Source organism: Ictidomys tridecemlineatus, chromosome X (assembly GCF_052094955.1).
Source record: "Ictidomys tridecemlineatus isolate mIctTri1 chromosome X, mIctTri1.hap1, whole genome shotgun sequence".
NCBI lineage: Eukaryota > Metazoa > Chordata > Mammalia > Rodentia > Sciuridae > Ictidomys > Ictidomys tridecemlineatus.
In genome coordinates this window covers 68,528,148-68,555,914 of record NC_135493.1, presented here as the reverse complement: position 1 = coordinate 68,555,914, position 27,767 = coordinate 68,528,148, and the positions used below count along the sequence as shown (strand labels likewise).

The window sequence follows — 27,767 nt, the reverse complement described above, 5'->3', positions numbered from 1 at the left end:
AGCCAGCAAGTGAAAGAAACAATGCTCAACATCACCAAAAATTAGGTAAATGCAAATTTAAACCTAAATAAGATATCACCTCACACCTCTCAATAACTAGTATAAAAGATGATAGATAACAAATATTGATGAAGATGTGGACAAAAGGAAATTCTAGCATACTATGGTGGTCATGTAAATTAATGCAGCCATTATAGAGAAACTTTATCGAGGTACCTTGAAAATAAAAAAGCATTTTTTTCATATGATCCAGCACCTCACTTCTGGGTATATATCCTAATGACTTGAAATCTCTACTGTCAAAAAGATATTTGCACTCCTATGCTTATTGAAGCATTATTTCCAATAGCCAAGACATGGAACCAACCTAAGTATCTACCAACTGATGAATGGATAAAGAAAATATGGTTTATATGCACAATGGAATACTATTCAGCCTTAAAAATGAAAAAAATCCTGGTATTTGTTACAACATGGATGAACCTGGAGGTCATTATAAAAAGTAAAAAAAAACAAGTCACCAAAAGAAAAAACCCATATGAGTTCACTTATACGTAGAATCTAAAACAATTGAATTTATAGAAGCAGAGAGTAGAATAGTGGTTTGCCAGAGAATGGGTGTGGGGGGATGTTTATCAAAAGGTACAAATTTGCAGTTATATAGGATGATTTAATAAGCATTTAAGGTGACAGATATGGGGATTAGATTGAATCAATCATTCTACACTATACAATATACATATATAACATTACTGTTATTTACTGTAATTATTATTAATTATAAGTTATTATTTTTTCAAAAAAGGAACAATTTATATCTCTGGAAATACCTTTAGGTAATCTTCAATTGTATTTTGTTAAAGTCTTTATTAGATCTATTTGTATGAAATGAGAAGTTAATTCAATAAATTCAAACAGTCATTGGCATTAATTTAAGATTTAGAATGTTCTTTTTATATTCAAAAAATGCAATTACACACCTGTAATTCCAGGAACTCACGAGGCTGAGGCAGAAGGATTTCAAATTAAAAGCCAGCCTCAGCAGCTTAGTGAGGCCCTAAACTAAGTGAGCCTTGTCTCAAAATGAGACATTAAAAAATGCTTCTGGGGATGTCACTCAGTGGTTAAGCATCCAGGGTTCAATCCCTGGTACCAATGGAAAAAAAAAACAATAAATGCAATTAAAATTCATTCTGCATATTCTCCCCTTTTCCATCCCTCCTCCCTTCCTCTTGATCTTCTTCTACTCTACTGCTATTCCCTGTATCTTTGTGATATCTGATTCTCCCCTCTTTCTTTCCTTTATTTTGTTCTAGCTTCCACATATGAAAGGGAATGCATATATGAAAATACCATAGGGAATTCACATTTATATAAAAGTAGAAAGAACCAATCAAAGATAACTAAATAAATAAATGAACAAAAGGAAGATTAGTAGAATAGAGAAAGGAGAATAGGGTGAGGGACAAGAGGAGGAAAAAGGGGGAACAGGAACTGAAATAAAATTCCATGCATGTATGATTTTGTTGGGATGAACCCAACTACTATGAGTAACTATAATGACCTATTTTTTTTGAAAAATGGAATTGAATCATTTATTAGTAAGAGAGGATATATTGGAGATGTGAAAACTACATCAACCATTAGTTCACCATCCAAATAACAATACCTTTGAGAGTGAAAGGGGTCACAATTAATAATAATACCAAGAGAAAAATAAAAATGGGGACACTTCCAGGTTAACTGAACCTGTCCCAGGAAAGCCAGAATATTTAATCATAATTTAATGAGACGGTTTAAAAATAATTGAGGTTTCTATATGGAGATAATAATGCAGGCCTTCAGTAAAGCAATTGTGATAGGTATGCAAAGAATGTACCTATATTTGAGAATTGATGAAATAACAAGATCAGGGCTTTGAGACTTGACTCTGTGTGTGTGTACGTGTCCATGTGTGTAGATTTCTACTATAGGAAACAGGGTAGGGTGTCTGAATTTCCTACTTAGGAAACTTGGTGAATGAGAGTACTGGCAAATCAAATGTATTTAACTTGCATGCTTTATTTACAAACTACAAAATTTTGCTGGACCGTTGAGCTTTAGCATGAGCAGAAGTCCTTTGGCTCCCATATGCATAGTTAAGGCACTAGAGCTCTTTAAATTTTTCTCCATTATAGCAAACTATATGTTTCTGCTTTCCAATTAAATTGAAAATGACTGAATTTGAGTGGAATTATACTGGAACTTCCATATTATATTACACTACTTTAAATTTTTTATCTCCTTTCAAATATGCAATATGGAGTATTACATATTATATATGCAGTTTATAAGCACCAAGAAGGCAATGACTTAATATGTCTTGAATCAAACTTGACACATAACAAATGCTCTGTATGTATTTGTCAAATGAATGCATAAGCTCTGTATCCTCAAAGGATCCTATAGGAAATTTGTTATCAGCTTTTCATGGTTGAGATATTCCAATGATATCAGTGATTTGGTAACTGTTTTCAATAAAGTATCACCTTTTTTTCTCTCCAGGAGGCAGTAGTCTCTCCCCTTTTTGTGACAAGTGAAATCTCTGAGACCATATCCCAGCAGCCTGAACTGTGTGGTCATTATGATCCCAACCTCTAGTGTCTCCCACAACCTTGACTAAGGGACTTGAGAGATGATATTGTGGAAGATATATTTAGAGATTATTAATAGACCACATCCGGAGCTAGCTTCCTTGTTAATACTCAAAGCTACTAGTGTGTTCTATTACTCATCCTGCAACAACACAAAGCATCTTGCCTTGAACTCTAAGTATTGGCCTTTGCAGTTGTATAAATAATTCAGATGCAAAATCACTTAACACTACATTATGTGTTATTCCTGTGGTAACAGTTCCTGGATTTCTTTCTAATTGATTTTGAACAGCACATATTCTCAAAGTAGAGCCATCATAATGGAATCCACAGTTTAGATTTTGGAATCTGCAAGGAAATTTTTTTTCTGTGTAACTTTCTACAATCTCATCCATGCTTACTGGATCTGAAATCCTCTACACATTTTCTGGGGCATCCAATATTCTGTATTTTTTCTATTTTGTTGATATTATTTGTAAAAGCCCAAGATTTACAAAAAGCCTTTAAATTGGAAACTGTTTCTTTTGTTTCTAAGATGTGAGGTATTAAAGCAGAATTTTGAACCATTTTAAATGTTAGAGTCAATGCAGTCAAGCAGCATTATTGTAGGACTTGTTTGGAATTCCATATACCAGATGATGCCACAACTCCATCTAAGAAATTCTCTGAATTTTTTTGACAAGGGAGAAGGCTGGGTGGAAAACTTAATGCCCTCAGCAAAGATTATTGATAATTGATGACTCTGGCAAAAAATGCCCATTAAAGATCATCAAATCCCCAATCGTGGGGCAGGGCAAACTTTTGTTAACAGTTTCAGACTGAATGAATATTATATATATATATATATATATATATATATATATATATAATGTTTACTTTACTAGAAAGTTTGACTAATTTGGAATTTAAGTAAGCATTTTGACTAGTTAACTGAGAGTAAACATTTTTTTCAATTACAAGATACAAGTAGTTTATTTACTTTAAATTTTTTATTAACACATATTAATTACACATATTAATGGGATTCACTGTGATATTTCCATACACGCATATAGTGTGCACCCTTTTCCACTCCCACAACACACACACAAACTTCTCAACCTCTGGTAATGACTATTCTACATTTAAGTCAACTTTTTAATCTTCTACATATGAGAAAATTTGGTACTTGTCTTTCTATATCTAACTTATTTCACTTAACATAATGTCTTCTGGTTCTACCCATTTAACAGCAAGTGACAAGATTTCATCATTTTAATGTCTGAATAGTATTACATTACACTGTATTTGTCCATGTGTATATACATATGTATATATACATACACAAACATATATATGTATGTACACACTTATATATTTCTCTCTCTCTCTCTCTGTCTTAATGGACACTTAGGTTGTTTCCACTTCTTGGCTATTGTGAATAGTGCTACAATGAATATTGGAGTGCACATGTCTCTTCAACATAATAAATTCACTTTCTTTGAATATATACCTAGAAGAGGAATTGTTGGATCATATTGTAGATTTATATGTCATTTTTAAAGGAATCTTCATACTATCAAGCAATACTAACAACAAACATTGTATAAGAGTTCCATTTTCTTCACATCCTTATCAGCATTTGCTATTGTTTTCTTTTTGATAATAGTCATTCTAATTGGGGTGAGTTGATGTCTCCTTGTGTTTTTGTTTGCATTTCCCTGATGGACATTGATGTTGACCATTTTTTTCACAAATTTGTTGCTCATTTGAATTTCTTCTTTTGAGGAAAAGCTATTCAGAATATTTGCCCATTTTTAATTAGATTATTTTATTGTCGTTTTTTTAGTTCCTTATAAACTTTGGGTATCAATCCTTTGGCAGATTAATAATTTTCAATCTTGTTCTCATTCTATATGTTACTCATTCACAACACTGATTATTTCCTTTGTTGTGCAGAAACTTTTTAGTTTGATATAATAATCCCTTTTGTCTAGTTTTGTTTTTGTTACATGTGTTTTTGAGTTCTAATCCAAGAAAACTATTGCCCATACTGGTGTCTTGAAGTGCTTTCCTGATATTTTTTCCTAATAGTTTCACGATTGAGGTCTTAAATTTAGGTCTTTGGTCAACTTTGAGTTGTTTGTTGTAAAGGGTAAAAAATATTTCAATTTTTTAAAATTTTGCTAATGATAATAATAATGATGGTGGTGATGTAGCAATAATGGGAAGAAATATAATACTAGAGAACAAAGTAACTAACAGCAATTCTCAAATATGCTATCCCACCCTTGAAATCTATTAAAAAGCACCCTATTATGTATACCAATTCTTAAAATTTATATAATGTATTTTATGGATTCACAATGCTATTTGTTAATTTATGCCTCTTAATATTGAGTATTGGGGGCTGGGGTTGTGGCTCAGTGGTACAGTATTCACCTAGCATGCACGAGGCACTGGGTTATATCCTCAGCACCACATAAATGTAAAATAAAAATATTGTGTCCACCTAAAACTAAAAAAAAAATAAATATTAAAAAAATACTGATTTAAAAAATATTGAGTATTGGTTTCTTCTTTTAAAAAATTTATGCTGAGGTAAAACAGCATAAAATTTACTGTCTGTTGTGGTTTAGATGTGGTTTCCCCCAAAAGCTCACATGTGAGACAATGCAAGAAAGTTCTGAGGAGAAATGGTTGGGTTGTGAGAGTTTTAACCCAATCAGTGAATTAAACCTCTGATAGAGATTAACAGAGTGGTATCTGAAGTGGTAGGGTGTGGCTAGAGGAGGTGGGAATTGGGGAGTGTGACTTTGGGGTATATATTTGTATCTGGTGAGTGAAGCCTCTTTCTCTGCTTTCTTATCACCATGTCAATTGTTTCCCTCTGCCACACTCCTCTGCTATGGTGTTCTGCCTCACCTGGAGCCCTGATGAATGCAACCAGCCTTCCATGGAATAAGACCTCTGAAACTGTGAGCCCTCAAATAAATTTTCCTCCTCTACAATTGTTCTGGTCGGGTCCTTTAGTCACAGTGGCAAAATAGCTGACTAAACAACTATCTTACCAATTTTTAAATGTATAGTTCAGTAGCTTTAAGTACATTCACATTGTTGTTCAACTAATTTTCAGAATTGTTTTCATCATTGCAAAAGTGTAACTCTAAACACATTAACAAATTTTTCCTTTCCCCAGTCCATGACAATCACTATTCTATTTTCTATGTCTATGATTTTGACAGCACTAGGTATAACACATAAGAGGAATTTGTCCTTTGTTATTATCTTATGTCAATTAGCATATTGTCTTCAAGGTTCATCCAGGTTGTAGCATATGTCAGAGGTATTTCCTTTTTAAGACTGAATAATATTCCCTTGTGTAGATATACCATATTTTGTTTATATATTCATTACTTTATAGGCACTTGGGTTGTTTCAAACTTTTGGCTATTATGAATGGTTCTACTCATCAAGTATATGATTTACAAATATTTTCTTACATTCCATAGGTTGCTTTTTCATTCTGTTGGTAGTTCCCTTCAATGCAAAAAAAAAAATTTGATTTTGACATTGTCCAAGAAAAGCAATTATTTAAATCAGAATCTGTCCAGGCTGGATTTAATTATTCAAAAAGAAGGAAATGAGTTTATCCAGATTATTCTTGAGTAGAATTCTGTCTTCATATCTGGAAAAGTATGGCATTTAGGGAATCTAAGAAGCAGAAAAAGAGGAAGAGATTTTAATAATGGTTCTTTATTACCTATGAAATCTTCTAAGGTAGCTGTACATTTATTTATGTATCCTATACCACAGACATTAAACACTCAGGAAATTAACAAATGTTAGAAATGAACTGCCAAGGCCAATGTCTCGGCTTGGCACCAGAATCACGAGGCACTCACAGCTTTGTAGGTTCAAACAGCAATTCTTTATTCCAGCTCTCACACCGCCTCCACACAGGTCCAGGGGCAAACACGTTCTGCTGTCTCCCGCACAAACCACCTACTCCACGAGGCTCTCTCCAAATCCCATTTCAATCTCACGAGAACTCAACGGGAACAAGCAGCAGGAACACCCTAATCCCAGCAATAATCTTCAACTTCCAACTTCCCTAAAACCCATTATCTTAAACTGGCAACGCCTTAAACTCAAGGAGCCGGTTACTTCCTCAAACCTGATCAGCTCTAAACCCGGATCTGCCTAGGTCCTTGAGCAAGGTCACCTCATTAAAGCATGCATGCAATGTCCCATAAATGTCCTCTAAGCAGCATGGGGTACGCTTGGCAAGGAAATTTCGATGCGTCATTCCTACTTGGTAATGGCCCTCAGCATCTCCCCCCTTCTGATTAATTAAACAACAAGCAATGCGGCTTAGGACCGTGCCTGGTAGGTTGTCCAATTCAACATATGGTTCTTACCCGTCATCGGATGAACTGACCTCTAGGCGTCAGTCCCCTGTCTTAGGTTGAATCCACTGCAATCAGATCAACCCGTCGCTGACTACCGGTCCAGCATTCAGCCATGCTTGTGGATAGGCCTAAACACCAGTGGGGGGGTGAGGTTCTTGCCTCACCTCTGTTGGCCCCCAAATTTAACCTTGGTGCTAGTGGGGGGGTGAGGTTCTTGCCTCACCTCTGTTGGCCCCCAAATTTTAGACCATCACTAGTAGAAGGGAGGAAGATACAGAAATGCCACGACACCAAGCCAATTGACGGCTCCTTTGGAAAAATTGCATCACTGGTGACACCATCAGCAAAGATGTCAGCATTACCACAATTAACATGGGGTGCGCTGGCAAGGAAATTGCATCACTGGTGACACCATCAGCAAAAATATGCCAGCAGTACCACAATTCGCTGCACCAGACGATAGTTCACAATGCATGCAACTGATATATAGTCCAGGCAAGTTCTGCAGGCAGTTCAAATCGGAGGAGTCTATCAATATGTCCATTTCCTCCCAAAGTAAATCAAGTCCTTGATTGAGCATTACTTGTTGAGTTATATTCATTGATGCATCAGTTTATACAGTTTACTGTGGTAGCTATCATAGAAGCTGTAGTTTGGTTTTCTTTGTCTTCACCGGCACTGGGATGGAGATGGGAATTCTGGCAATGATGTTAAAGAGACATTATCCTGAACAGAATTATTAAATATGATGAAAAGGAAAAGTGAAAGTAAACAAACAGATCTGTTAATCACCTTTAAAAACAATAGTAAGCAAACAGATCTGTTAATCACCTTTGAAAGCAATCATTAACAGCTGTTTAACTAATTTAAATTAAACCACTTAAATCACGTGAATAAAAAAAAAAATTCGGATCCATTTTTTCATGAGCGCTCCTCATATAAAAATATGGACATACACACATACTGACATGCAACACAAAACAGGGCACACATAACATACAACATACAAGACAATAATAACGGCCTTGTAGCTTTACCTAGGTAAAATCTCCATTGCAATGTTTAAAAACTCCACAGTCAAAAAATAAAACACAGTCAAAAAACAAAACTGATCAGAAAAACATTAACCTAGGTTTGTATGAGCTCAAAAAATAAAATAGAACTTTACGATGTGGGAAAAATACAATAATAAAATAGATATTGAAAAAAGGCACCATGGTTAATCACTGTCGCAGATGTAAGAATAGCCAAGCTGGAGCTCTGGATTTCAGCTGTTATGGATTTCAGTCAAATCATCTTCTTTTTCTGTAGAAATTGTTTTGGTTAACCTCTCTGGAATCCAAATCGGCTGCTGTTCTCCCTGTGGGAACACACAAACGGAACCCCGACTCCAGACAATAACTGGGTCGGGACCTTTCCATTGTCCTGTTAGAATATCTTTCCAAAGTACCTTAGGCTTATGTACATTTTTCGGATACATATGTCTTTCTGCAGCACTAAGTCCTGATGAATCCAAATTTAGAAAGTTTAGAGTAAAAAGAGTTATTTTAAGTTTATCTTTGGGGGATATATACCCCTTTCCAATTCCCTCTTTTTGCTTTAATAGGTACGTTTTAATAGTTTGATGAGCTCTTTCAACTATGCCTTGTCCCTGTGGATTGTATGGGATTCCTGTTATATGAGTAATACCAAATGATGAGCAAAATTGTTTAAAAGATTTAGACGTATAACCAGGACCGTTATCAGTTTTTAACTGTTTAGGAACACCCACAGTGGCAAAATTTTGTAAGCAATGAGCTATAACATCTTTAGTTTTTTCTCCGGCATGAAGGGAGCCCATCAAAAATCCGGAAGAAGTATCAACTGTAACATGTAAATATTTTAATTTTCCAAATTCTGGCAAGTGTGTGACATCCATCTGCCAAATATGGTTAGGTATCAATCCTCTAGGATTGACTCCAAGATTAACTTGTGGTAAAAAGGTCACACAATTTTGACATTGTTTTATTATATGCCTGGCTTGTTCCTTAGTTATTTTAAAACGCTTTTGTAAAGTATTAGCGTTAACATGAAACCTTTTATGAAAATTTGTAGCTTCTTCTACAGTAGAAAAAATATGTATATCATGTGTAGTTTTATCGGCTAAATCATTGCCCAAACTAAGGGCTCCAGGCAATCCTGTATGTGCCCTGATATGTCCTATAAAGAATGGATCTTTTCTATCCCAGATTAGACTTTGTATAGTGGAAAACAAAGAGAAAACAGTAGAGGAAGGGGAAATCCTACCAGCATCTTCAAGGGATATTATAGCATTAACTACATACTGGCTATCAGAGAATAAATTAAATACAGAATCTTTGAACATCACAAAAGCTTGTAGAACTGCATTAAGTTCTACCTTTTGAGCTGACTGTTTGGGAACTAAAAATGTAAAAGTTTGATCAGGGGTAACTACTGCAGCTGTACCATTATTAGACCCATCAGTGAATATATTTGGAGCATTCATGATAGGTGTTTTTCTTGTCATTTTAGGAAAAACTACAGGATGCTTAGACCAAAAAGACAACAAAGGATTAGATGGTAAATGATTATCAAATGAAACATTCGATTTACACATGATTATTGCCCAAGTATTTAATTCATTAGCTAACTCATCAATTTGCTCCATAGTATATGGAGTAATAATTTTATTGGGAGAAATTCCAAACACTGTCTTTGCTGCTCTTATACCTTTGAGTATTAATTGTCCTACAGCCTCAGGATACCTAGTAAGAATAGTGTTAGGAGAATAAGATAAATGTATCCACAATAATGGACCTTCCTGCCAAAATACTCCTGTAGGAATATTTCTTGTTGGTAGTACAATAAATAATAAAGGCAAACTTATATCAATTCTATCTAAATGCATATTTTCCATATATGTCTCAATAATCTTTAATGCCTTTCTAGCTTTAGGAGTTAACATTCGGGGTGAATTTGGATCTGATGGACCTTTTAGAATATCAAATAAAGGTCCCAACTCTCCTGTTGGTATGCCTAGATAAGGCCTTATCCAATTTATATCTCCCAACAACTTTTGAAAGTCATTAAGTGATTTGAGTTGATCTACTCGTATTTGAATTTTAGGTGGACGGACCATGGTTGAGGATAATAGAACTCCTAAATAATTAATTGGAAAATTTAATTGTACTTTGTCTATTCCTATCTCTAGATTATAATTTTTTAATAAGTTTGTAAGTGTGGCATAACATTCCAGCAATGTGTTTTTATCTTTATGTGCCAATAATACATCATCCATATAGTGAAATATTTTTAGTTCAGGATTTTGATTTCTAAGTGGCTGGATTGCTTTATTAACATATATTTGACACATAGTTGGACTGTTAGCCATTCCTTGAGGGAGTACTTTCCATTCATATCTTTCATCAGGACCTTCATGATTTAATGCAGGGATAGTAAATGCAAAACGTGGACTATCCTCCGGATGAATTGGAATCGAAAAAAAGCAATCTTTAATGTCTATAGCTAAAACATGCCACGTTTTTGGTAAAGCAGACAACTGAGGAATCCCTGATTGAGCAGGTCCCATAATGACCATTTCATTATTAATTGCTCTTAAATCTTGTAATAATCTCCATTTACCCGATTTCTTTTTGATAACAAAAATGGGAGTATTATGGGGAGATACGGAAGGTTGTAAATGTCCTTCCGCTAATTGTTGTTTGACCAGATCATGGGCTACTTGTATCTTTTCTTTAGTCAGGGGCCACTGAGGAACCCACACTGGTCTTTCTGATTTCCAAGTAATTTTGATTGTCTCAGTGGCCCTTTCTGAAAATCCAACCCATGTCTGTCTGTTCCTTGATCTATTTGAATTGGCGCTGCTATACCTTGTTCTTGTTTTCCTAATCTTTTTTCTTTCCTGATACCTTGTCTAGCCCTAGTAGTGGGCACATTAGGATTGATGTTATTTGTTAACATCAAACCTAGTTGATCTAGGACATCTCGTCCCCATAAATTAATAGGAAGGTGATCCAAAACATATGGCTGTATAGTTCCTTCACATCCTTCAGGATCCTTCCAATCTAATACCATAGCACTTCTATGGGGATTAGTCGCCACTCCTAGGCCTCGAAGCGTTTGAGTGGCTTGTTGTAATGGCCAATGTTTTGGCCATTCTTGAAGAGATATGATGCTAAGGTCAGCACCTGTGTCCAGCAGTCCATTAAAGTCACGACCCTGAATATTTAGTTTTAACATTGGGCGAGAATCTAAATTTAAAGACAACATAGCCCAATCTACACCTGTGGAGCCTAATCCCTTGGAACCTCTTTCTACATTAAGACTAGAGAACTTATTATGTAGGCTGGGTAGTATTAACAACTGTGCTATTCTATCTCCAGGTGAAATTACTGATATACCTCCTGGAGAACTAGCTATAATTTTTATTTCACCTACATAATCGGGATCAATCACCCCAGGACTTATCATAAGTCCTTTTAATGTAGATGAACTACGTCCCAATAATAAGCCTACTGTTCCTTGGGGAAGAGGTCCTTTTACTCCTGTGGGAATGATTTGAACTCCCATCTCTGGAGTTAGTACTGCTCTGGCAGAGGCGCAGATGTCCAACCCTGCGCTCCCTCGGGTTTGTCTGATGAGGGATTTAATGGACAATGTGTCCTGGGCACCACCCTGATGGGGTTTCTGGGTTCCTCCACTGCCCCGTATATTTGTGGTTGTGGGCCCCGGAGCATTGGGCCCCCCAGTCCGTTTTTTGGCAATGAAGCCTGGTGCCTTTCTCCACGATATCGTGGGTAAATACCTGATCCTTGTCCGTTTTTTGATAAGGGAGTACCTTCTATGGTGGTTTGAGAACGGCATTCATTAGCCCAGTGTCTCCCTCTACGGCATCGTGGGCAAATACCCGGTATTCTATTCCTTTGATTTCTAGTTTTGTTAAACCCTCCTCTTATGGGGCAACTCCTTTTAAAATGTCCTGTTTGTTCACAATTATAGCATGTTTCTAGCCTGGCATCTAAAGCCTGTTGTACTGCAGCTGCCAAGACTTGCCCTTGTTCATTAACATCTCTACATAATTTAATATATGTGTTTAAATCTTCATGTCTCCATGGTCTAATAACCTCTCTGCAGCAACGATTTGCTTGGTCATAAGCCAGTTGTTTTATTAATGGCATTGCTTGTTCTGTGTCACCAAAAATTTTGGCAGCCGTTTGAATAAGCCTATCTACAAAGTCAGCGTAAGGTTCATTAGGTCTCTGTATTACCTTAGATAGCTGACCTTGTAAATCTCCATGTCCTTGTAAAGTCTTCCATGCCCTAACTGCGTCTGCAGCAATCTGTACATATACAGCAGGATCATATTCCATTTGTTGCCGCTGACCCTCATAAGGTCCCCTTCCTAATAACATTTCAAGATTTCTTTGAGGGTAACCGGCTGCTGCATTTCGCCTAGCTGTCTCCATGCAAAATTCCTCATTGGCAACCTTCCATAACAAATATTGTCCTCCATTTAGCACAGATTTACACATGCTAGCCCAATCTGCTGGCGTCATGTCCAAGTTAGTAATGGACTCCACCATGCTTACCGTGAAGGGGGCTTGAGGACCATAGGTTGTTACAGCCTCCTTTAACTGCTTCACTGTGTTAAATTCTAAAATACGGTGAATTCGCCGCCCTCCTGCCTGTTCAAATACAGGGCATGCTAATCTTTGAGGTCCTGTCTCAGGATCCCATCTATCAACTACGGGGTTTGAGGGCCACTCAGCTGTCTCCATCGGTGGGGCTGTTGGTTGAATTACACCCTCTGGTAAAACGGAGTTAGTGACAGCCTCTGGTTGTGGCCTTTTTCCTAATAACCCCTTTTCCTTTAAATTTTCTCCCTTTCTCTGACTAGCTCGAGAGACCTTCTCTTTTGCTTGACCTAAAATGTCTTCCTCCATGGTCTGAATCTCTAACAATTTACTTAACACTTTTTCGGCTTCTTTTTTAATAATTTCTAATCTTCTATAAAGATAACGCAACCCAATAAGATAACACAAAACAAAACCACAACTGAATGAAACAAAAACTGAATAAAAATTCACTGTATCAATTTTCTCTTTCTCGGGGCTAACAAACTTCAAACCTTGAGCCAACCATTTTTCCCAGTTTGCCTGAGAAATTTCTAGGGATAGGCAGCTTGAAACAAAAACGAAATAAATCAAAACAAGAACACATTGTTTTTTGAAATGGTCACCCATTCTCTCGCCTTCCCTCAGGGGCGAGCTATTTTACTCACCTCCAAATTCAGACGTCCCCGTACGGGCCACCAAAATGCCAAGGCCAATGTCTCGGCTTGGCACCAGAATCACGAGGCACTCACAGCTTTGTAGGTTCAAACAGCAATTCTTTATTCCAGCTCTCACACCGCCTCCACACAGGTCCAGGGGCAAACACGTTCTGCTGTCTCCCGCACAAACCACCTACTCCACGAGGCTCTCTCCAAATCCCATTTCAATCTCACGAGAACTCAACGGGAACAAGCAGCAGGAACACCCTAATCCCAGCAATAATCTTCAACTTCCAACTTCCCTAAAACCCATTATCTTAAACTGGCAACGCCTTAAACTCAAGGAGCCGGTTACTTCCTCAAACCTGATCAGCTCTAAACCCGGATCTGCCTAGGTCCTTGAGCAAGGTCACCTCATTAAAGCATGCATGCAATGTCCCATAAATGTCCTCTAAGCAGCATGGGGTACGCTTGGCAAGGAAATTTCGATGCGTCATTCCTACTTGGTAATGGCCCTCAGCAATGAACCACAGCACCTCCTTGGTAACAACCTAAGATGAATTAGTGACCAATGTACAAACCTGTAACCAAATGTTTTCATCCAGTGCATAAGTTCTCATTCAGGTAACCAGGATTAGCTAGCCAAGATCATCTATCTGTTGGGCCATTGTAGGATTCAGGAGAATGTAAAGCACCATAAAATGGTCTGCATGCTTATATATATATGTGTGTGTGTGTGTGTGTGTGTGTGTGTGTGTGTGTGTGTGTTGATTTCTCTAAGTAGAAAGACCTTTTATCAGATTTTCAGAGATGCCTCTTTATGATCCAAAATGTATCAACAAGTTATTGTTGTATGGTTTTGTGAAAGAATTATGTGGAAGTATATCCATCATTACCTCTGGCAAACATTGGCATAAGTAGACATAATTAAATTGGAACTCATTGTTTCATCCACTATTGTGGGAAGCCATTCTAACACGTGATTGGGTGGCTCCCATTAAGGGCCTGAGGCGCTTTGTCTATGTCGAAGCTTTCCTGGCCCTTTCCTGATGAGAGAGCCCATTCGTGTGGGGGTGTGCCTGACCACTGACCCCGGGGACCCAATCACTGACCCTGACCTTGGAGTGCAGCCCCCCCTCAACCTTCATTGGATGGAATTCTCCCCTGAATCTCTTGTTCCCCAATAAAAGGTTAGTCCCCGGGTGCTCACTCTCTGTCTCTCCTGCTAGCCCTGAGTAATCCCTGCTGCCCTGCTGGGCAGCTAGAGGAGCGAACCAGAGAGGAGAGCCATCTCGGACCTAGCAATAGAAATAAGGTAACTGAGTCTGTGTGTTTTATTTCGATCTCTTCTAACTAACTTTATTCCTAGAACCTCATTAATGAAACCATTGCGCAGGCCTCGTGGTAGACACTATCAAACCTTCAAAATACAAAAGAGTCTTTATAAGCTTAATCCAAAATTAGGATGTTCCAGTAGAGTGCCTTATTTTTAGTATTTAAACAATCTCTAATTTTTCCATTGGCTATTTCTTACTCATAGAATTGTACCATTTTAATATTTTATAAGAGTGACAATGCTAATTAATATATCAAGTGTTAAAGACTAGAGATTTTTTTTTATTTTTAAATTTAAGACAGGGTCTTGTTAAAATGCTGAGGCTGGTTTTGAACTTCCAATCCTCCTGCCTCAGCCTCTTGATCCACTGGGATTACAAACATGTATCAGCACACCAAGCATAACAATTGATATTGAAATGAAACATCTTTACTCAAAATGCATAGAAACCACTATTTTTGATAATAGTGTTCCTCCAATTTTTCCTTGCTCCTATATGTGACTTATGTAATCCATGACCTTTTTTATTCAGCCCTTATTCTCTTTTTCTCACAGTAGCAATCTTTTAGAGCCCCACATGCTGAGGCTTCTCTCAGCTGCCCCATTTACAGAACTCATATAAACTAATCTAACTTGCTTAAATGGGGTTGACCTAATTATGAACCAATTCTCTTGGACCTTCTCACTTTGTTCCACCCTTTCCCTTCCCCATCTTGCTACAGCTCAACATTTTTGGCTTGATATTCCTATTCTAAACCATAAGTTGTCTCTTAAATTTGACACAGAAACTGATTTTGGCTTTCCTGGTTTTGACTTTTAGAATTCCCTAAGACATTTACCTTTGGCTCTTCCTGTTCTTGGTCCTATCAAATAACTACTCCACACAGATCACTGAGAGCCATTCCCTAGTATTAGCCCTCTAACTGGTATTCCTGCCAGATTTCCCTTGGCTCCTTTTCAGAAAAAAATCAAACATGACTGAGTTTCTCCCCAGGGCTTCCATTCCTTACTGCTGACCAGATGCATTGCCTAGTATTCCTCTCTTTCCTAAAACTGGTGCTTAACTTGAACCTCTGTCTTGATACCTTGCCAGTTACTGGCAGCATCCATTCTCCAAGGTCTCAGCCCTGCCTCAATTCTCTGATCCTTAGATAGAACATTGCTAAAGATAGATTGATCTATTTATGACTAGCCTAAAATTTGCTGGATTGACTCCTTACTGATGTGTTCTACCTCTCTAATTGTATATGGAGAGAACTACTGCTTCCAAAACAAGTATTGAGATAATGGAGACCCATTTATACCATATATTAAGTGACTCTTCCTTACAGGACAGTTTTTAGTAAATAGGCCACTGTCTTCAGGTTTTGGTCTCATTCTACCCTACTGATTCTTCACATCAGTGAGTGGGTGTCCACAATCACCATCCAAATTTCTCATGTCCCAGCATGCATGTCTTTCCTATGTGAATTTTTTTATAGATGTATGAAAGACTCAGTCTTCCCTATGTGTTAAACTTTATTCTTAGAGCTTTCCAGTTAGATGAATTATTTCCTTTCTCTAGTCTTATAGATTTCATCATAATGCTTATTTGCAAACTCACTTTGTTCAGACTTAAAACTCCTGACTCTTTGCCAAGCTTGACCAGTCAAGTTTCGGGGAAAGATCCTAAAGGAGAGACTGGCTACACCCAACATTATATAAGTTTCATACTTGGGGCACAAGCAACTCCATTTTCCTTCTGCCAGACATCATCTAGTAAAAGGATAATGATGGGAATATTCAACTAAGTAGATCTTAAGGCCTGACTTAGAATTAGCAGGCTATCTCTAAAAAAATATTCATGAATAAGTTCATCAGATTTTTTTCTTTTCATCTTCTAAAACTTTTAGTCTAGCATAGTATAGTCACATTATTGCCTTGGGACCCATAAGCTGTGGATTTTAATTCCAGCTTTGACCATGGGATATTTGTTTAAAATCATTTTTCCATTTCTAGATTGTAATTTTTATTTGGGAAATTGGAGGAAAAAAGTTTATATTGGATCTGTGTTGATACATTCATCCCTGTTTGTCCAGGACTTTCATGGCTTTAAAGTGAAAGTCTCACTTCCTGGGAACTTCCTCAGTCCCAGTCGAACTGGATGGTTGGACAGCCTAACTAGATCAGTCTTTTCCAAATACTACTATATACCAATAGGTGATCATAGAAAAAGAGTTCCAGAACGAAACAAACTTTGAAAAATTCTGCCTAAACAGAATAACTGAAGAACTTTAAGCATTGTGAATCTCAATGAGTCTAGTATACAGCACTTACCAATATGATTCAACCATAGAACTTCTTTCCCCAAGAGTATCTTAGAAGACTGTGATTCAATGGAATATACATTGAAAAACGTTGACTTAGGTCATAAGATTGGTTACAGTTGATAAACCAATGTTTAATGATAGCAATGTTTAAGGTTAGGAATGTTTAATGAAACCAATGTTTAAGGGTAGCAATATATAAGGACTTCCACACAAACTTGTAGCATATAAGGGCAGCTTGAATACTGACCAACCCTTTGAAATATTTTGGAGAAGATACTTGTAGTTCAAAGAATCTATATTTGAACACAGAGTTCATTTGAATCAGAATTTGTGTCATCCAAAAATTAATTTTATCAGAAGAGTGGGAAAAAAAACACTGAGATATTAAGTCTGGGTGGTAGGATTCTGTTGACTAGTATTTATTTTTGTATACTTTTTTATATTTTCCAAACTCTCATAAAGAAAAATGTTTTATATTTATATTGACCCAAAGAAGTTAGTACAGAAGCTTTATTCTGCAAATCTAGACATTTTCTTCAGAATCCTTTAGAACTACCTCTGACTTGATTTGCGCCATCTCTGTTGAAAAGGAATATGGTATAGGGGTTAAAAAACACAGATTCTTGGCTGGGCATGGTGGCACATGCCTGCAATCCCAGTGGCTCAGGAGACTGAGGCAGTAGGATCTTGTGTTCAAAGTCAGCCTCAGTAACTTAATGAGGCCCTAAGCAACTCAGCAAGACCCTGTCTCTAAATAAAATACAAAAAGGGCTGAGGATGTGGCTCAGTGGTTGAGTACCTCTGGGTTCAATCCCTGGTAACAAAACAAACAAACAAAACAAACAAAAAAGCAGATTTTGGATTCAGTGGTTGAGTGCCTCTGAGTTTGATCCCTGGTAACAAAACAAACAAACGAACAAAAAAGATTTTGGATTTAGATGTGTATATGCTTCAGTCAAACTAGCCTTTTAGAATCTTGATATCTTCATTTACAAAATGTTGAAAAATTAAAAGAGATAATATATGTAAAGTACTTAGCCAAATGCCTGGCATGTAGTAAGCACTCTGTAAATAATATCTAGGTTATTATTGTTGTTATTTGTTTTGTGGCACTAGGGATCAAAACCAGAGCCTCAAACATGCTAGGCAATCACTCTGTCACTGAGCTAGTCCCTTGACCAATTGCACAATTAGCATTTCTACTCTTATGATTGCTGCTATTATTCTTCCAGAGACTAGAAAGATCATGGCCTATAAAGCAGAAAACTTTGCATTTACTCCTCTCTTTAGCACTGCTGAACTGTGTGACTCTGGGCCTGATACTTTCCTTCTCTGGGAATTTGTGAAGTGATGTGATACTGTAGGTAAAATGTTAATTTAGTATTCAAAAGCTTATAGTCCTAGCTCTGGCACTTGCTGTCAATTATGATTAGGGGTATGTCATTGTTCTTTTTATGCCTATTTCCCATTTTATAAAATGGGTAATGGAAAGGTGATTGGATAATTTCTAAATATATTTCTAACTATAATGGTCTACAAAGGGGGTTAATTATCCCCATCTCTTTTTGTATCAGTCTATTTTGAGGACTCACTGAACACTTATTTTTTCATTTTGCAGTCATATATTAGCCAGTTAATAAATACTGCCATCCTTTATACATAAAGATGATGTCCCATAATCTGTAATACTTGTCATAAACATTCTTAAGTGTTCCTAGGAACCGAAGTGTGTGCTTACTGTTGTTATTTTTTATTTTTTGGTTGTTATTTGTTTGTTGCTATTAAAAATAGTGCTGGAGGGGCTGGGATTGTGTTTCAGTGGTAGAGCGCTCGCCTAGCATGTGTGAGGCCCTGGGTTCAATCCTCAGCACCACACATCATTAGCAGAGATTCCAGTAAAAGCCCCTGGGATAGAGAAGTATGAGACCAAAATCAAGAAACTTCATTCTTAAGTACTTCAGTATCATAGTGTCCAGTGATCCAGTCCACTTGGCTAAATTCTGCTCCTTACATTAGGACAGATATATGTAAAGGAGGGAGGTATCTCAGTATAAAAATACCCCAGGCAATGATTGACTAATACTACCAACTCAATCTCCAGTTTTATTCTCAGATGGGTTGGGTGGGGTGGGAGTTAGTGATATGGAAGTCAGATGGGAAAGGAGGGAGGGGATCACTGAACTGTTTTCAGTTTGAACTCATGAGAAGGCACAGTTCAGAATGTACCTAGGTCCTGAATCTCCTGATCAACTAAATTCTAGCCTCTGACTAAACAGTAGCCTTTCACATTCTATAAATAAGACTAAGATAATGAAAACAAAGTATCTTTAGATTGTCAAGACTAATATTCAAGCAAGGGATTATTAAACAAAATAAAAAAGTTTCTCATTATGTACAGTAGAAAATAAAATTAACTGGAGGTTAGGAAACTCTGAGATCCTGCTCCAACTCTGTTCCTCAAACATTATGACTGTTTTCCTCACTTGGACTCAGTTTCTTTATCTATAAAAGAAGGGATATATTAACTCTGTTCTCTAGCCTGCCTAGTCCATGTGGCAAATATCTTTATAGCCTATACAGAGGATATTGTGCAGAAGCAATAGCAATGCTGGGGACCATTCTCAGGGATTTGGTTCTGTCTTCCAACTTCTCTTCCTTTGATTCTTAAGAATTTACTTCACTCAACTCCTCAAATTCTCTTTTGGAACAAGACAGGCTGCGTAGATGAATGAATGAATTAAGTCATTTCTCAGGCATATCACTTCCCTGTCTCCATGACTGAGAGGTAAAGCAACTTGATTCTAGGATCAACAAGGCTGGATTATCACACTGAGATCTAAAGCTTATAGGAAGAGGTTACATGATAAGAGCAACCTAGGCTTGGGAATCCAACTGTTAGGGTCAGAAAGGACTTATCTTGCAGACATGGCAGCAACATCAATTGAGGTCAGAATGAAGTGCTCAAGGGATGAATTCAAGAAGCTAGAAAAATCAGAAAAACCTGAGGACTTGTAGATAAGTGTGGAATGCCATAGGGGGACAAATCTAGGAGAATGTAGAAAAAGCAAAAGATCGAGAGTTCAGGTAACTATGGGCAAGTCAGTGATCTTCCTTGTGTTTGATGACTGTTTATGAAATGGGAATTCATAATACCTACTCTGTCTCTGGTGGGAGAGGATACTTATTTTGAGAATCAAAGTAAATAGTATGTTTAACAGCTTCATGAATTGTAACTGTAACTGTAAAACTAAACAAGATAATTTTAAAAGTGTCACTGAAAATGATAGTAGTAGCAGAAGTATGGGATTATGGAATAAGAGAAAATTGGAGTTATAATGGAGTGAGCACACAAAGGTAAACCTGCCAAATAAAATCTGGAATATACAGCTTTAATTTCTAATAAACATTGGATGCTTTTGGAGTATGTTACAAATACTACATGGAATATACCTGTATAGGTTTAGCTTATCTGAAATTCAGATTTAATGTAGCCTCTGCACTTAATATGTTACATCTGGCAACCCTACATCAAGTCTTACCCTTGTCATTTTGGACAGTTTTTTTTTAATTCAACCCAACCTCAGGTAATGCCACCAATCTCCCATGCTGACTCAAAGGATCAAAGAATGTAATGAATATGAAAGTGAGGCATTACATAATAACAAGGTATTTTTTCATTGCACTCTATTTTCTGTTCCTCTTATACCAAGAAAATGCCCACTACAATCATACCTTTCTTTTTAATCTGGTACTTAAATCACTCTATATACAGTTGAAACATGAAAAATGAAAGATTACTATGATAGGCCAGATAATGACCTCATTTCCTTATCTTTAGTATTTGTGACTCTATTACCTTATGTGTCAAAGAGAGTTTTCAGATCTGATTAAATTAAAGCTCTTGAAATTGGGATCTATGGGTAGGCCTGATGCAATCCCAGACCTTATAAATGGGAGATAGGCATAGTCAGAATAAGAAAAGAAACTGAAGTGATGACAGAAGTGGAGACTGAAATGATGCACTTAAAGATGGAGGAAGGGCTTATAAGCTAATGGATACAGGTAACCAACCACTAGAAGCTACAAAACACAAATAAATGGAATCCTCCACACCAGATGGTCCAGGACAGATCAGCCATGATGACACCTTCAGTACAGTCCAGTAAATCTAATTTTGAACTCTGACCTCCAAAACTATCAGATAATAAGTTTGCTTCATTTTTAAGTAACTGATTTTATAGTAATTATAGAAGCTATAGGAAATGAATACATTTGCCTCAAAACTGTATCTAAGACAGATCAGATCTAGCCTAAGACTCTCAGCCCAAACTGCACATTACATCATATAAAGAATTTTAAAGAAAATCCAAATATAGTCTTAACCACTCTGATTTACTCAGTCTGCATTAGTCTCCCTCTGTATTTTTTCAAGTTTGCCAGTAAGCCAGGCATAAGATGCTAACAGCTAACATCTGTGATCCCAGCATCTCAGGAGGCTGAGACAGGAGGATTGCAAGTTCAAAGCCAGCCTTAGCAAAAGTGAGACCCTGCCTCAAAATAAAATACAAAATAGGGCTGGGGATATGGCTCAGTGGTCGAGTGCCCCTGAGTTCAAACCCCAGTACTCCCCACACACACACAAAAAAAATGTTTGTCAGTGATTTCTAGCATGCATTTGGGATTAAACACTTTCATAGATGAAGCTAGAAAGGATCATCATCCATCTTCCTCTTTTGACTAGAGGAGAAACTAAGGCCCAGAGGGAGGAAGTGACTTGCAAAAATCACAAAGAAAGCTGATAGTTAAGTCAACCACAAGCAAGGGATAATGAGAATTTATGAATATTGACAGCAGCTCCACACTGGTGGTATGCAAATAAGCATGAAATGCGAATGAGAAGAACATTAGTTTTATTTCCTATAAATTCAACCTCTTTAGCAACCTTTCTAATTATTCTAAAAATTTGATCCATACTAAACCAGTAATCACTCTGGGGTCCCTGAGGTCACCAATCCAGGCTTCAGTGGTTTCAGGGTAAGAAGAATATATTCCTGAGTTAATTATAAATAACTCTCTCCATCTGATTGGTGCTTGAGGGAGTTGTTCATTAGCAATTGTAAAAAACACTTGAATATTAAACCATTTAGATTACTCTGGGGAAGATCTTTGTATTTACCTCTGGCAAAGTATTTTGTATTAATTATATTTCAGAGGTCAGACCATCTATTAGTACCAGAAGGCTTTATCTCTTAAGGAAAGGACAATGAATCCTTTCCCACCGCTTTTAAAATTCACAGCCTACAGTCCTGTTATAGAAATCTTGCTTTGTCTTGTGAAATGCAGGTACAGTCACCATTGACCTCTAGCTGTCTTTAGAGTTCTCCCTTCAATATTGGTCTGAAAAATAAGATATATATGCATATATGCATGCATTTAATACTGACAGTTAAAGTTCCATTGCTCCCAGAGTGAGCTGAATCCTTAAACTCCCTCATCTGTCTTGTTGGAGGCAGGGCTCCAGATGAAAGCTTAAATGGCTAACACTGCAGTGAACACTAATCAGAACAAATGAAATCCTCTTCTTACCCATTTCCCTTAGCATATAAACACTTTTAATGCATTTAGAAACCTTAAGATCACATGGAAACTTATGAGAACATTCCCACTGTAGAAATAATTTGCCCAAATTATCAGCTAAATTATACTGTTTCTAAGTGAAGTCCCGTGTCTTTATGAAAAAGCAATGGCAGCAGCCATAGAGTGATTCTATTTAAAAAAAAAAAAAAAACAGACAGAAGACACTTGTCCGTCTGAAAGGCAAGCTAAGTTTTTAGAAAACAGAAAATCAACTTCAAGGTCCAGGACTGATTTGAGATTTGTTTTGGATTTCCTTGATTATTCGATAAACAATGAGCCTCTGAATACAGCAAGGGGTTCTCAAGTAGTGCCTGTGGAATGTGGACCAGAGGCTGGTCCATAAGAAATTGTGCCACTCAGTAAGGGAGAAGGTGGTAGAACAATAGCTGTACTTGTAGTTAGAGATGGTATCTGGGAAGACTCAAGCAGGGGCCAGTGAAAAGGCCTTGTGACTGTCTTGGGGATGATACGGATGGTACTCTCTGGGTATTCTTGGGTGGTGAAAGGGAGGGCTGGACCAGCATCAGGTTTGGGGCGGAGCAGTGGGCTTCCTAAGATGTTTCTCCTGTGAGTGGGAGTAGAGCTCAGCACAGTAACTTCAGGGTTTTGAGGTGCAGTGCAAAGTTCATCTCTTCTCTGAGACCGAAGGCAACGGAAGCAAGCAACACCAGCGAGGATTCCCAATAGGATGAAAGTGACAAAGGTGCCACTCACAATGACTAAAGGCAGGTAGATGGATCCTAGGATGAAGAGAAGAAAGAAAAAATTGGTAGTTACAGGTCTCTGGGACTATTGCCACCTGTACAGGAGAGGGAAGACATAACTTTGCCAATACCCAGAGCATGTACTAATGCAAACACCTTTCTTCCAGAGCTTGTGCCAAATTTCTCCAGGAAAGAAGTCAAGTCCACAGAAGGCCTTGTGAGTCAAGAGAAATGAATTTTGGCATAGATAGGCATGAGGTAATAAGTATGTTTAGGAGAAAGTATTCCAAATGATATTTATGGACCAGTAAATTATGGTTTACCAGTTATCATCCAGGCAAAGATGCAAAAAGAGGTGTCATCTACTGAAGGAATTTGTATTGCTTCCCTAAAGAGAAAACACTGTGCACAGCCTTTCTTAGGAAGGATATCACATAACAAAAGGCAGTAGTACCTCCTTTGAAAGACAATATGTTAAGTGGAAAGAATGTTTGAAATTAGTAGCTACAAGACCTGGGGCTTACTTATTGGCTAAATTACTAATAAATGATGTGGACCTATAGACAAACCATTTAAAATCTCTAGGTTGCAGATGTTTTGTTAATAAAATTTGGATAACATCTACTTCATAGCTTTGTCTAAATGGAAGGAGCTAAGGCATGTGAAACATTTGTAAACTTTAAAGTGGAATACTTGAGATGAGGTTTTCTTTTCTAAGAATAATGACAAAGAGAGAAAAAGGAGAGCAAGTTTTCCATGAAGGACAGAGCAAAATTTCAGGTCATCTAAATATAATAACCCAATTTTTCATTACATTGTTTTTCTCAATCTATCTAGATTTTGATCTTTTCCTTTAAATAAAATGAAAATAAAAGGTTATTTTATTGCATAAAAATTGTGCTGACTGAACCTTCAAATAACATGTTCAAGAGATATGTAATTGGACAGTTGGAGGTCTTGAGAAAAGCAATGAAAATCAAGAAGTGGCTAGAATGGACTGCCAAGACAAAGAACATACTTAGCAAATGAGGACTCTGGTCTAGAAAAATGGGGGTTGTAATAAATAGAGTGAGATCAAAATTCTGAAACTTACTGAGTATCTGGAAGGGACAAGGGCTTATTTCGTTTTAGAGTATGGAACTTCTGACACTCAGAGATATTTATTTAAAACCACTATGTGGAGGTATGTGTGGTAGTCTTATATATTAACTTATAACTCACTTTGTTCTAAGAAATTGTGTAGCAACTAAGATTTGGGGGTATCATTTCCTGTAACAGATAATGAGTTCTCCAGGGATGAGGCTCAAAGTTGGAAAGGATCTCTAGGTCTCTAAAGCCCATATACCTGAGCTTTACAGAGCTCAGCTCAGCAGGAAGTTTGTGGTAGACTCTCAGGAACACAAGTAGACAAAAGAGGCCTTATCATATATATTTAAAATATGAATGCACTAGGTATAATGCCTATTGTCTCCTTCAATCCTCACCCATCCAGCAAGGCAGGGTTTTTAGACTTGTTTTATTTATTTTTATTTTTTAAAGAGAGAGTGAGAGAGGGAGAGAGAGGGAGAATTTTAATATTTATTTTTTAGTTCTCGGCAGACACAACATCTTTGTTTGTGGTGCTGAGGATCGAACCCGGGAGAGGCTCATGCCAGGCGAGCCTGCTACCGCTTGAGCCACATCCCCAACCCTAGACTTGTTTTATACAAGGACACAGTTGTTTGTGGTCCAGTTACTCCTGGGCCTTCTGAACTTTAATATTCTTGGTTGCTATAAGCCCTAAGATCTGGGGACTTGTACGGTGAAACCAGTAAACAGAGGACATTATGGGTTGGAAGAAATCTAACACTGAGCCCCGTGGTGCTTCCCTGTGTAGTTAATTTACCTGATTAACGCCATTCTAGGCCCCCCAAAATGCTGAGCTTCCAAGGCAGCCGTGGGGTTCGGGACTGGAAAAAAATGCTTTGCATTCATCTTAAGATTTCCAAGCTATTTTGGAGCTGGCAGGACAAATAGGAGTGTGTACAGCAGGGAGGGGACCCCAGGGTAGGTTCAGGAGCTCCACAGTGTCATCCAATCAAGAAATGTTATCCTAAAAATTGTTTTAAAGGCAGAAGTGCCAGGCAACCCTTTTCTCCCATGTCTTGTTCCTGTTATAATTCTCACAACCCTCCCTTCCCTGACAGATTCTTGAGGGGAAAAGAGACAAGGGCAAAATTTTTCAACATCAGGTCTCTGCTTGCTGGCATAGTGTAGATACTAAATAAGTATTCATTGAATAAACAAATGAGTCACATTATCTGTCCCACCTATCTGAGACCAATCAGTAAGGTGCCATAGTGACTGAGGGGAATTTCATAAATAACACTTTCCCCTAACCAAGGAGTCTAAGCCTTCCCAAATAGGGCAGGTGAGTATGAACTGTGGAAGTTTTCTAAAGCTTTTCCTGACAAGCACTGAAATTTGAAAGCAAATTATGAAGCAAATGATTCTAGAGTCTGATTTCCCCATGTAGGCCAAGGTTGTATTGCTGGATTCATGACCACCCTGAAGCCCACTTCACTCAGGTATAAAAGGTCTCTTGTATTTCATAGGAATTATCTGATCCCTTATATTTCCTCCCAAACTGATGAAAACATCAAGTTCATGAGGAAGCAGGTTCTAGAAGCAAAGACTTGACCTAAAGTCATGCAATTAGGATGTAGTAGACTCCAGTTTTCTCAAGATTCCAATACAGATCATTTGATTCTCAATCCACCATGTTATATACCTTGAATTCCTCTGATACAGATATGTGAACCCAGCAGAAAGGGAACATCTCGTTCCCTACCAGTTTCAATTCCCCCTACCACCCCTTGGCCCTGAGATTACCTTCTGGAGGTGGGAGCATAGCCTCTTTGGGGTCCCAGGTAATGTCCTCTGGACACTGTCCCTGATCCAGTCGAGCTGTAAGGGTAGCACAGCAATAGCGTAGAGAACAGGTTCCACAGCAGAAGGTAGCAGTGGGTTTATCATATCCCTCCGGGCATAGGAAGCCTCCATGCAATAGCCCTGTGCTGTCCATCCAGTGGTGACAGAACTCTCCTTGAGACTTAGCACTTCTGAGCATAGCCAGCAACAGGACACTGGCTCCAAGTAGCAGCCCCATGCCTGACCACTGAGGCCTCCCCATGGTGTATTATCCTTCCCAGACACGTGTGTTTGGTCTCCCAATACTGCCCTGCCACACTAGCTACAGCTTGTGTTTTTCTTGTTAAAGCTCAGGGAAGTCTCAGGTGGCTCCTTCCTGAGAGGCCTAAGATATTCATTTTGCTCTCTGCTGTGATTCACCCCCACCCCTGCAGCCACCTGCTGCCTCTAGCCGGAAACTCAGAGGCTGGGTTTCTGCCCACTGCCTTCCCTCCCTCCTCCCTCCCTTTCCTGACTGTTTTGCTATTATTTTCCTATCAGTGCAGGCTAGTGGGTTGTGTATGGGTTTATGTGAGAATTTCTAGGGATGCAACTGTTGATACCAGAGATGCAAATATTTTAACATGAGATCTATATTGCTTATTGAAACTTACTGTCAAAAATCTACAAAATGAGGAATTTCAGTAGATGGAATTTCAAATGTTATATGATTTGGGTGTTCATTAGCACTAAAATACACAGTAACAAAAATCCCTGCCCTCTGCAGGCGGCGAGGCGGCCAGATGGCTGTGGCGTGGCCAGGATGCCTGGGCGTTCCCTATGCCATTGCGGTGCCACAACCTGCACAGCGCCACCGCCATCTCGGGGCCAGGGATTTTGCCCGCCCGAAGCTGAGCGCCCATAAGGAGATGCAGGACCTTGGGAAGGAAGGTGACTGAACCCACTCGTGGTGTGATCACTGGCTAGGACAACCAGCCAGTTTCTGCAGCCCCTTTGAGATCCAGAGAGGCCAAGAAGGACGTGGCCTGGCTTGGCCTGTGTGCCTGTGGAGTGCCATTGCCCATCTCCCCTTGCCTGGGGACTTGCTGGGACCTTGTCTTCTCACAGAGCGAGGTTCAAGTGTTCACCAAGAACATAAGGATGTATGGCTGAAGTTTCAGAATTTCACCTGGAATAATAACTGAAGTTTTAAGCCAAAAGTGTTAAAGTGCATTAAAAGATTTGCTTCATGTGCAAAAAAAAAAAAAAAAAATCCCTGCCTATTCCTTCAGGGTCCCCCAATTCTGCTCCTCTCTTCTTTGTCTTAACATCTGAGGCTCTCTCCCTTCAGACTCCCTCATCTGTCTCTTCAGATTCCTTCCTGACTTCACTAAAATTACTTCTGGGCTCTTGCCTTTATACAAACTCCACCCCAAGTGCAAGTGCAAGTGTGCTGCGCACACACACCCCTTAATCCTTATCAGCTCGTTTTAAATATTAATGCCTGTTGAGTATTAACACTGTACTACCTTAATGATACAATTGACCTCAGTTTTTCTTAATTTTGTCAGCACCC

General features: G+C 38.1%; 1 protein-coding gene and 1 long non-coding RNA gene across 2 annotated transcripts in view; both read right to left on the bottom strand.

Moving 5' to 3' along the window:
- LOC120889005 (uncharacterized) overlaps positions 1-27,767 on the bottom strand; it is a 410,936-nt gene that overhangs the window by 165,485 nt on the left and 217,684 nt on the right. The window lies entirely within an intron of this gene.
- Positions 22,827-26,676, bottom strand: LOC101954672 (protein shisa-3). Its single transcript, XM_005335223.3, has 2 exons — positions 26,174-26,676; positions 22,827-23,338 (listed from the first exon to the last, which is right to left on the bottom strand). Exons 1-2 carry the CDS (start codon positions 26,472-26,474, stop codon positions 22,899-22,901), a joined length of 741 nt encoding a protein of 246 aa, XP_005335280.2. The 5' UTR covers positions 26,475-26,676; the 3' UTR covers positions 22,827-22,898.